The sequence below is a fragment of the Chaetura pelagica genome, unplaced genomic scaffold, assembly GCF_000747805.2.
Source record: "Chaetura pelagica isolate M959 unplaced genomic scaffold, ChaPel_1.0 scaffold344, whole genome shotgun sequence".
Classification (NCBI taxonomy): domain Eukaryota; kingdom Metazoa; phylum Chordata; class Aves; order Apodiformes; family Apodidae; genus Chaetura; species Chaetura pelagica.
In genome coordinates, this window is record NW_009953098.1 from 6,362,339 (window position 1) to 6,374,683 (window position 12,345).

Genomic DNA, 12,345 nt, shown 5'->3' on the forward strand with positions numbered 1-12,345 from the left:
GCGTTGATGCCATGGTGGTGGCCTCCCTGCACTGACCAAAGCCAACCATCAGCCCCGTGGTCGTCGCGCACCTTGTCATGTCCGTCCAAGCGGGAAGCCACACGAGCGAGGGTGGGCTGTGAAATGTCACCTCTGCGTGCAGCTGCCGCACCGCGAGGACGTCGCAGCCTACAAAAAAGGAAAACAAAAAGGGGCAAAGGAAAAAAAAGCCACAACACTGAAAAGCTGTGCTCGTTCCTCACTCTTCCCTCAGTGCTGTCTCACCCCGTGCGGAGGCTTCAGAGGTGTGAACACATCCTGTTTACATCTGTCCCCGAGACGGAGATGCTGAGGGGAGCAGACGGCTGAGGAGCAGCTGGAGGCAGCGTGGTGTGAAGGCCCATGGGGGCTTCAGCCGTGAAGCCGGGGAGAAGCTGCTGCTGGCGGCGGGCAGGGACGGCAGTTACCTCCTGCGGGACAGCCAGAGCATCCCGGGCGTCTACTGCCTCTGCGTGCTGTGAGTGTGGGCCTGGGGCACGGGCTGGGAACTGGGCACGGGGAGGGCTGGGCAGCTGCTCGCTGGTTTCCAACTTTTGCATCCGCAGGGAGGGGTGTTCCCACATGACAGTGACAGAGTATGTCCTAACATTACAATTTGCAGACACATTAAAGACTTTTGCCTCCTTCACCTTAAGGCAGAAGGGTGCATAAGGGTGTGGGGTCCTTTGCAGAGCAAAGAGGAGCAGGTTTGGCCTTGCAGAACCCACGAGTGTTATGGGCATGAAACAAAAAGAGTAGGTGGGCCTGGAGTATGATGAGCAAGGATGGAGCAAGGATGAGTGAGGTGTCATTGAAAAGAGACAGGCAGCTTGACTCAGGATGGTGTGCACTGCCTCTTTGTGCTGGATAATCCTCTTGCTTTCTCTCCACTGTCTTCTGCTTCTCTAATGCACTCATGAGTGTGTTTAGCAACACCCCTGACATCAGGAAGGGAAACATGGATTGTGGCCATCCAAGGTGTGCCTTTACTTCAGGACACTCTCGGTCAGGCTGTGTGTTCCACAGGTTGTCAGACTTGGAGCGAACTACCTGTAAAGTACTCAAAATGCTGATGGGTAATGAGTAAGTGGTAACGTTTCATCAAATAGGGTGAAAGGAAAGATCTGATGGAAAGGTCTATCAGGGACAGGGTAGGGAGATTTTCTTGAGGGCGCTGGAGGACTTGGTCATAGGACCTTCTCTTAATGAGGCAATTTAATTACCCTACTTTTGCTAAAAGCATAAGTATCAGAAGTCCTGAGAGATAAGCTGCACAATGAAGTACTATCGTATTGAAAGAACAAAGGTGTGTCTACCAAGGCTGAACAAACACTTGTGCCTTACCTCATCAGGAAAAAAATACAAGAGAAACCATTTTAGGGCCAGCAAGAAATTAGCTAACAGAGGCTACTTAGGTACCTGGCAAAAAGAAAATAAATGGAGAGGAAGAAGAGTTCTAAGTCAGGTTTCCCCCAAATGTCTTGAATACATTTCCAACAGTATGTAATGAAGCCCTGGGTGAGCATTATTATTCCCCTGTTGGAGACCAGTAAATGGAGGCATGCAAGAAGGTTATAGGCAATGCAGAAATACACAACCTTCTTTCCAGGGAAGATCTTTGTGGCAGAAGATGTATTTTTCCTTCTCTCATGAAATCAGAAGGTGAACCAAGATACTCACCACTGCTAACAAATACCTTAACAGCTAGCTGAAAAATGGGAAATAAGAAACATCTTGAGTTAAATGAAAATGGAATAGACATAGCAAGAGGTAAGGAGTGCTATGATTCCTGTGATAGGAATAGGCAATAAAAGCAGAATCTCTTTTAAATAACCATCAGAGAAAATGGTGATATATCTCCTTAACACGCAGAAGTCATTCAGTGCAGCTGAAGCACTAAGGCATTAGAGAAAGGGTCAGGCAGAATGTTACAATGCTGAATAAAATAGAGGATCCTAAAATTAGTCCACCGTTAATCTAAACCAGGGTGGAGGGATAACAAGGTTTTTTATCTTCACACAATCAGTTTGGATTTTTTGCTTTATCAGTGATAATTTACATCCTTCAGAAGAAATTTCATGAAAGAAATAAAATCTATAACATGAAAAAAAAAATTAAAATAACAGAAAGAATTGCTAACTATGAAGTTCTGCAGTCTTTGGAAGAAAAGAGACTTCAGTAAGAAACAGAACCCTACCTAATTGTTTCTGGAAATTAGGGGCCATTCTTGTCTTCAAGTTATGTTGCATTCAAACATATATATGATAAGCAAAGAGGTAAAAGCAAAAAATATTACTAGTGAATGTTATACAGGCTTCTTATAAAATACAGACCTCCAAGTTTTCTTTTATAAGGGAAGTATTCAATAGCATCTTCAATGAATCTAGGTAAAAAGATTAATGAAAAATGTTATGATGAGCATGATCTGATGTAGACAGAAAGGTGACTGAAAAATGCTGGAGCTAAGCCTTGGTTCCAATACTTCTTAATATTTCAATTCAGAATGTTACGTAAGGAACAGCAGATACAGTAAACAACATACCACACAATAACTTTGGAGACATGTTATCATAAACATACCAGGAAACAGTCTCACACCGAAGATAGCACTTTAAAAAAATGTGACCCATAAACTGGAGAAGCACTTTGGCATAGCATCCTCCACTGAATCCATATCTGTGTCTTTTATGCCTTCCATCCTTGCTCCTCCAAGTGCTCTGCTCTGGTAAACCTTTGCTTGCTAAAGTCTGGCTTTGGCAAAATGAACCAATGGACCAAATTCCAGCGTGAACATCATGCACAGAGATGAAACAGGTGGCAAATGTGTGTGCATGAGAGCTTTGGTAAAAACTAAAAGAGAAACATGCACCGTTTGGATTCACTGCATCTCTCCAATGACAATTTCTAACAGAAGTGAAGCTGTTTCATACTGCCAGTGATGTTTTTATTGCTCTTAGACAAGAAAAAGAGAAAATAGTGAAGTTTTCCAAAATCAAACCATGTTCAGTCTGTCTTCTTTCCCCTCTGCCTGTAGCTCCTTGAAGAATTAAAACTGAACAAACCTAAAACTGTCCAGATCTCCAGCTCCAAGCCTTCCTAGGGTTCTTTTTTTTTTTTTTTTTTTTTTTTTTTTTTCCCCCCCTTAGGCTCATCCACTACCTCCTATTTTCCAACAAACTGCATAGGTTTGTAATGCCACCCCCCCTTTCCTTCCCCTCTGGGCACCCCCAAGAAGCCCTAATATATTTAGCCAGAGTTTGAACCTCCTAAGGCACGTAATAAGGGCAGCAGCGTTCACAGTCAGACTCATTCACCTTCTGCTTTTCCAATTAAAAAGTGGAGCCCTGACCTTTAAAAAGGAAGAGTCAAAGACTTCATGAGTCCCTTGTGACTGACACTGATTTTACAGGGCAAGCATAAAGAGAAACATGCACCGTTTGGATTCACTGCATCTCTCCAATGACAATTTCTAACAGAAGTGAAGCTGTTTCATACTGCCAGTGATGTTTTTATTGCTCTTAGACAAGAAAAAGAGAAAATAGTGAAGTTTTCCAAAATCAAACCATGTTCAGTCTGTATTCTTTCCCCTCTGCCTGTAGCTCCTTGAAGAATTAAAACTGAACAAACCTAAAACTGTCCAGATCTCCAGCTCCAAGCCTTCCTAGGGTTCTTTTTTTTTTTTTTTTTTTTTTTTTTTTTTTTTTTTTTTTCCCCCCCTTAGGCTCATCCACTACCTCCTATTTTCCAACAAACTGCATAGGTTTGTAATGCCACCCCCCCTTTCCTTCCCCTCTGGGCACCCCCAAGAAGCCCTAATATATTTAGCCAGAGTTTGAACCTCCTAAGGCACGTAATAAGGGCAGCAGCGTTCACAGTCAGACTCATTCACCTTCTGCTTTTCCAATTAAAAAGTGGAGCCCTGACCTTTAAAAAGGAAGAGTCAAAGACTTCATGAGTCCCTTGTGACTGACACTGATTTTACAGGGCAAGCATAAAAAAGACAGGTAGTAGCATAAAACCTGACCTACAGAGATGGGTAACTGTGACAGGTGAGCCCCGGGTGCAAGCCTCTAGTATTTGGCTAGAAAACTCTGCTTTCTCTCTTCTTTGTTTCTCCTGGAGTATTGCTTTATCTTCCCTGAATGCCCCTTCCTGCTGTCTGAAGTCACAGTGTGCACATGGTGTGCCTGCAAAGACAGAATGTTTGTGGTATGGCTGTGGCAAAGCACAAAGCACCAGCTTTCACAAAAGTTTTAAGACCAGGATTTAACTATGCACTGAAGAGTACCAAGATTTTGATTTGCAACACTGTCCCATGGGCTCTTGTGAACAGAAGTGCTGCCTGCAGATTTTGGCAAAGATTTTTAATATCAGATGCTCACAAGGTCTTAATTGTTAGATTGGTAATAAATCTTCAAGGATGTTGTTCATCGTGTTTTGAATGTGTCAACAGAAAAGCACAATCTTTTCCTGGAAATTTTAGGGTTGCATTGAAAAGCCAGAAGATTTTCCTTGTTTCTGAAAACTGGGCTAGAAGAAATGTATGAGCTTCAACCGAAGTTCATGTTTTACCTGTGAACATGTTAAGACACTACATGCAGTATGCCAGGGTTTTAGTACCAATGCCTGATCGTCCCAGGGAGCTTTCTTTACTGGCCTGGTTTCCTCTTTGTTCAATATTCCATTTAATATTTGTAGCACCCTCAGAAATCCTCAGTGCACATTACTCCTGATGAACCCAAGGGGAGATGCAGGACACAATGTCAGTGCCTGGTTTGAGAACCAGCCTCTTAAACTGTGCCTAAAAAAATGCATATACAAAATGCCTGGTAGTGCCAAAAGCACTGCTTTCCTCCACAGATATAGACACACACATGCAGAAACAAGCAGCTCGTGCCTGAATTGGCAAAGATAAAGCATTTGTAGTTTGGGTCTTAAAATTTATATACATGAAAATACCTGGAATGTTAGTAGTTGTTTCAGAACTTTAAGTAGGCTAAGCATGACATACTTGTCAAACTGCTTGTTCAGATTATTTGTTTGAAACCAGCCATTCATATACTCTGCTGCATTCAATTTGTGGGGAATAATCAAAAGCTGGAATAGAAAGCTGTTCAGAGCTCTTGAAGCAACAGTAATGGCAACAGGGATAGGCTGCAGTCCTATCAGGTTTTATGTATGCTATTTTTTTCTGTCACCATAAGCACAGTGCACAAGTTCAGGCAACGTGCTGAAACTTTCTGATGCGGCAGAGGTATCAGCTGTGCAGCATGAGGGTGTGGCACAGGATCATGAGCTGGCTTCAGCTTGGCATTTCTTTTGTTTCCCGTGTAATATCTGTGTTGGGAATAGCAGAGTAATTGCATTTATTAAAACACTGCACAGCATCAGTGTTTTAAATGCAATTTGGAACAAAAGAGTCTGTTTGAGGAGGAGCCCCTCAATTCAAGGTTCCTGTTGTAAGTATCAGGCACTATTTTATGCTTTAAAAGAAGTCTTCTGTGGCACAAAAGTAAACTCTGTGAGATGAATATTTCAGCTCCTTGCTAATCAGTGATCTTCGTTTTTGCTGAGAATAACTTGGCTAATGGCCTTCAGATATTCCAGCGGCTTTTCCTGGAAAGATATTGGGAAGGTAAACAGCCTCATTAGTGGGTAACTGCTACACTAATGGATCTATAGATGACAGAATGGTTACAACCATTTGCTAACAGAGCCTAGATCAACTTTACCCTGGTTTTGTAGGCTTAAGCTTTGAGTTTTTAGTTGAAGCACTGATTTCAGGTTCAGGGATTTTATGGTCAGACTGTGCCTCCCTTACTCAAAGAGAAACAGGAAATGTGAAAATTAACCACACTGATTATTCCTAAACAAACCAAGAAACATTTCACAGCAATCTGGAAGAGCAACATGTACAGGGCTATTGACAATGTTTTATCTATTGCAGTTCTTGTGGGTTTTGCCCAAAGTGATGGAACAAATTTCACCAGCTAACCTTGTTTCATGAGGTTTTGCCTTTGTGAGGCTTGTCTGGAGAACATGGTGATTCATGAAGCATAGTTGCTGACCCACCCAAATTAACTTCCTTCTATTTAGCACCTTCCCACCCCCCCCCCCCCCTGTAAAATAACTTCTCTTTGAGCATTGCTTTTGGCTGGCATCACCTCATACCAGACCAACATAAATCCTGCTCAGAAAGTCTACACAATGCTCTGTAGATAAATCAGTGGCATTCCTATTGATGGACAGGAGTGTTCAAGGGGTGAAGATGCTGACAATCTGCCACAGAAATCTGTGCATAAATTCAGAGTAATTTCACAAGATTTGACTTGATCTTTCAAACTTCTGTTAATTTCAAAAGAGAAAATCAAGATAATACATTTGCTTTATAGTGCTCCAGCATCACAGGAAGCTAATACTAGTTATTGACTCACTATCATGGGGAAATTTTTGCTACAAGAAGTGTTGGTAGGGGAATCAGTACAGAAGTGTAAACTCCAGTGGATGTGTATAGAGTGCTGCTACAGTAACCCTGTGGGGCTTCTCAGCTGTTGCAAACACTGATTTAAACTATTTTATTCACACTTGCTGACATAGAGCTTGTAACTTGCACATCATCTCAATGTGAATGCTATTTCTTCAGCTTGGGTTAGCTGATGGGTGGTAATTGCTAAGTTTCTGTACCTTGATTGTATGTCTGAGAGCTAAATAAGGCAGGAATCAGGCTGCTTGTCAACCAGAAAATGTAAATTCCAGGACAGAGTGAGGAACTTGAAGCTTAAATAGGATTTTCTCCTACATTAAATAACAAGACTTTTTGGGCTTTCTGTGATTAATTAACCAAGCAGAAATATAGCAATAAAAAAAAAAAAGCAAGAAGAAAGAAGTTGAAGTGGACAACTGGACTGGCCATTTTATAATTTTGGCAGCTGTCATTGTTGTGACATTGGGGAGGCCATGCAGCTCAGGGGTACCCTGGGCAGGGGAGACCTTGATGAGCATACATGTGGGATGTGCAGGTTCCCAGGCACTGCTGTGGATCCCCTGAGCTCACCAGTTTTGGCTCTCTGGTTGCCATCTCCCATCTCTGTAGCCACTGTGGCACCCATGCCAGTAGCCACATTCCGAGTCCAGGGTTGCCTGAAGTTGGTCCCTCTGAAAGGACATTCAGGAGCAGATCCTCAGCCTGCATCAGACACCTCTGGATAAGGCAGAATGGGCTGCAACATGGCCTCTCAACCTCATTATGTGATCCTTGACCCCCACTGCCCATGAGCAGGGGAGTACTCAGAGATCCTGAAGTACTCATCTCCAAAGCATTAGGAGTACTCATCTCCATACTATTAAGTGGTTTCTAAGCATTGTCTCAGTTTGTGAGATGAAAAGTTTAACTCCTTTTCAGATGAGAGAAAGGAGGCTGCAGGAGGCTCAGGTCTGCAGTACCCAACGTGAGGGGCACGGGAATGGATTTTCAGACAACCCTGTGTGCTTCTGTACAACCTTTCATACCTTTTCTGCTTCCAAACCACCCATCTTCTAGTCGTGGCTTCTTCAGCCCTTCAGCATTCTGTGCTGCTGCCAGTTCAAGCCCCCTTATACTTTACCTTTGTATATCCTCTTCTTTACTCATTTAATCTTATTGTCTCCCAGGGGTTCAGTTTTTCCTTGTGGCTCTTTCCTTGCCCAGTTTTGATAGACATGGGTCCCTTTTTCTTTCCTTCTGCATCCCCCCCCAAACTCAGTCCCAATCTTCCTTTCCAAGATCCCTAATCTAAATTACCTTCTGTTTCCCCCCCAGCCCCCCCGCCACTAATCCAGGCCAGGCAATATCCATACATTGCTCATGGCTTGAGATGGTGGACACTGCTGAGCTGAATGCCCCTGGTAAAGCCACTTCAGGCACGGTGCAGCTACAATTGCTAACAGCTTTTAGAGAGCACCTCTCTTGCAGCCTAAACAGCCACCACTGCTTCATCTCCCTTCAAACAAATCTTACATCTTACTCTAAAAACTGGGGAAAAAACCCCAATGATTGAAATACATTTTTTTTTAAACATGGGAAAACCACCATTTCCTTACAATGTCCCCATTTTTTGGCATTACTGCAGCTTGAGGCAAATACCTGAAAAATAAAATTTGAGTCTGAAAGGCTGATATGTGGCAAAGCTATAGGAAACTGAGTATGGGCAGTGGATATGTCCAGGACCACTGCTTGTAGGCCACACCACTCTTTGGTTGTTAAGCAATATTGTAAAGTGAAATTCCAAGTTAAGGTCAGAATGCAAATATACCTGGTAAGAAGAGCTGATTGAAATAGTGCAAGGAAATCAGAAAAGAAAGCTATGTAAAGAGAAATAAACTAATGTGATTTATTGCTGACATGGTTTTCCCCTGTCTCTCTGTCTTTCTCCCTTTATATGTGTATATATATATATATATATATTACTCATCTCCAAAGCATTAGGAGTACTCATCTCCATACTATTAAGTGGTTTCTAAGCATTGTCTCAGTTTGTGAGATGAACAGTTTAACTCCTTTTCAGATGAGAGAAAGGAGGCTGCAGGAGGCTCAGGTCTGCAGTACCCAACGTGAGGGGCACGGGAATGGATTTTCAGACAACCCTGTGTGCTTCTGTACAACCTTTCATACCTTTTCTGCTTCCAAACCACCCATCTTCTAGTCGTGGCTTCTTCAGCCCTTCAGCATTCTGTGCTGCTGCCAGTTCAAGCCCCCTTATACTTTACCTTTGTATATCCTCTTCTTTACTCATTTAATCTTATTGTCTCCCAGGGGTTCAGTTTTTCCTTGTGGCTCTTTCCTTGCCCAGTTTTGATAGACATGGGTCCCTTTTTCTTTCCTTCTGCATCCCCCCCCAAACTCAGTCCCAATCTTCCTTTCCAAGATCCCTAATCTAAATTACCTTCTGTTTCCCCCCCAGCCCCCCCGCCACTAATCCAGGCCAGGCAATATCCATACATTGCTCATGGCTTGAGATGGTGGACACTGCTGAGCTGAATGCCCCTGGTAAAGCCACTTCAGGCACGGTGCAGCTACAATTGCTAACAGCTTTTAGAGAGCACCTCTCTTGCAGCCTAAACAGCCACCACTGCTTCATCTCCCTTCAAACAAATCTTACATCTTACTCTAAAAACTGGGGAAAAAACCCCAATGATTGAAATACATTTTTTTTTAAACATGGGAAAACCACCATTTGCTTACAATGTCCCCATTTTTTGGCATTACTGCAGCTTGAGGCAAATACCTGAAAAATAAAATTTGAGTCTGAAAGGCTGATATGTGGCAAAGCTATAGGAAACTGAGTATGGGCAGTGGATATGTCCAGGACCACTGCTTGTAGGCCACACCACTCTTTGGTTGTTAAGCAATATTGTAAAGTGAAATTCCAAGTTAAGGTCAGAATGCAAATATACCTGGTAAGAAGAGCTGATTGAAATAGTGCAAGGAAATCAGAAAAGAAAGCTATGTAAAGAGAAATAAACTAATGTGATTTATTGCTGACATGGTTTTCCCCTGTCTCTCTGTCTTTCTCCCTTTATATGTGTATATATATATATATATATATTATTTTTTTTTTTCCATTTTGGACCCAAAAATGAATACAAATTAGTCTAATAAAATTTCCCAGCTGAGATACAAAGTATTTGGAAATTATTTAAAAACATAACATGCAGCTGAAATGTCATAGTTCATTTTAATCTGCAGCATGCAGTTAATATCATCTGGCTATTTCAGTGGTGCAGAAGATTGTAATTGTTCACCTGCTAAAGTAAATGTGGCTTTAACAAGTCTGATCACAGTTGAAAAGGAGGAGTAGAGAGGACAGGTAGACAGATGCTGTCTCAGTATGTCACCTGTGAATGATGCCTTTGAAGTACTTTGGGAGGAATTATCTAGCTATAACGTGGACTGTTTACTCTAACAGCAAATTTGTCTTGATTTTTCCCTTGACAAAGTTTTCTCAGTGGTGGTTTTGCAGTAGAGGCTCTGCCAGTGCAGTTCCCAGGTGGTGTAACGCACCCTTTGTTGTAGAGATGAAAAAATAAGTGAGATGACATAAAAAATGTCATCAGTGGTGACCAAACTACTCTTTTGTAAGTGCTCTCCAATGCTGTCCTTACGGGAATGTCTGTTTTCTGCTTCCTATCATCAGCATGGTGGCATTTTTTGCCTTTGATAAAAAATTTATAGGACCTCATTCATCAAGTTCTTAATTCATTATTACTCCTGTCCCTTGAGTTTCACTGGCATGAAAGAGGAGCTTTGTAATCACGGCTGAGACTTGTGGCCATCCTCAGGCCAGACAAAGGGATGGGGAAGCCCTTTGTTGGATCTTGGCCCAGGTATTGAGAGCTGGTCCTCCTCCAAGTTGTGCTAGTATGCCAGTGTCAATGTAGGAGTGCTCTCTGAAATCCTTCTCTCTGTGACTTGTGTCCCTCTCCTGTTGGTTTTGTCCATCAGACAGTGAAGTTCAGGTCACTTGGAGGTGGTTTTGGTCTGCATGTCACTAAGAAGTGGCTTCAAAGCATAATGTGTGTGAGAGGCCCCCAAGTGACTACCAGCATTTTTTTTGTTTTAAGAACAACACCTTGATCTTCCTTCAGTCCACACCGTTCTTAATTCATGTTGGGTACTTTAAAAATCATAAAAATCTTTCTCACAGGAGGCTGTGCCCACGTAGAAGTAAAGAGAACTTGGCTCATCAAAATCATGTCACTTGCACATGGAAGGCAAAAACCTCCTTGAAGTGGTAATGAAGTGAGTTCCTGCTGCTTAACAGAAAATTTTGATAAGATCACATTCGTTGGAAGAGTAATTATCAGAAGAGCTGTAATTCATTTTTGTGGAAACAAAGATCCCAGTGGAAAGCAGCTAGATGGGAAGATCTATCTGTTCACCTTCTTAACAAAATATGTCCTCTTTCCTGTGTGCATTTCCTTTGAAGCAGCAGGTGTGGTGGTCTTGGGCCATCTGCCATCGACAGAGTGGCTGTGTTTACTGATGGCTTCAGAGCCAAAACCAGATGATTAAATGGTGTTTTTCAGCATATGCACAGTGAACACCTTCAGGCTTTTCAGTTTTCCCTCCTCTGGGAAAAGCATTTACATTTCCTAGGTGAATGTTTCTTACTTGTCCCTTGCAATGCTGTGACAGTGATGTCATACTCCTCCCATTCTCCGCACTGTGCTCAAAGAGTCTATGCTCCCAAATTCTTCATCCTTTTTCTGTATCTCATGGGTTTTTAATCTGAGATATCCTTTGTCCTTTCTCTGGCATCAGTTGAAATATCTCACAGAGGAAGTTTTTGGTGTCTGTGTTATACCCCACCCTGCTCTGGCCCTGAATATTACTTTATCTGACCTCTATTTTTCAATTTGTCTGGCTTAGCAAACCCTTTTGGCAGAGTGCTGAAAGCCATCAGATATTTCAGAGTCAGGGCAGCACCCCAACCCCTTAGCCATTTCATGTCATGCAATCACTTGGGTAGAGAAAATGATGAAAGAAACAACAGATGGTTCTTTTCCAGACAACTGAACCACTTGTGGAAAAATCAGATTTTAAAGGGAACTGAAGCAGTCAGAATGCTTTGGGACAACCAAGAACAATGTGCACAGTGTATTATTAAAAACAGGAGGCAAGAGAGTTTTAGATTGTTATATACTGATTCTGTTGGTTTTGAGGTTTGAAAAAAAAATAATCACTGAGGGGATGGTCAGATACCCACTTCTAAGAGAGTGGACAAAATGCCAGGATCTCTCTGGTGTTTCCCAATACACAGATGTATATATATATATACATATATACACACCTGTAAAATCCACAGGAAGAGATGGATGAATTTATGGTGGGATCGTGGGACTCAGTGAGGTGTATTCCCACAGCCAAGGAGAAGGGTAGTGCCTCAGGTGCAGCACAGGGAGTTTGTCCCAGCAGCAACCCTGATGGGAGGGAACAGTGTCATGTCTCCTGCCCTTGCATTTAATCACAGTGGGAGTTGAGTGTGGGGGAGAGAGCTCACAAATCACAATAGGCGTTTATGTTCCTGCTCCATGGGTTTGTAGCAGTGTGACAACTGTTAACGACTTCCTGCTTGGCTAAATTATATCAGACATTGCTCTGCAAAGGGTGCAGTAATGACTTTTTAACTAGAATTTATCCAGAAGCCATGACACGGAGTGTAAGTAATTGCAATCATATGGTATCTATGTCATTGATGATTTCTGCTATTTTGTACTGTAACACCATTTTGTACTGTAACACCATGTATTATTGGAAAGAAATACAGTATTTTTCTGCTTTCTTAAGAG

General features: G+C 42.3%; 1 protein-coding gene across 1 annotated transcript in view; it reads left to right on the plus strand.

Annotated features, from left to right (window-relative positions):
• The window catches only part of SH2D1A (SH2 domain containing 1A), a 50,736-nt gene that overhangs the window by 35,569 nt on the left and 2,822 nt on the right, over nt 1–12,345 (plus strand). Inside the window, exon 3 of the mRNA XM_009997230.1 lies at nt 319–496. Coding sequence (XP_009995532.1) covers nt 319–496 — 178 coding nt within the window. The remainder of the gene's footprint in view (nt 1–318; nt 497–12,345) is intronic.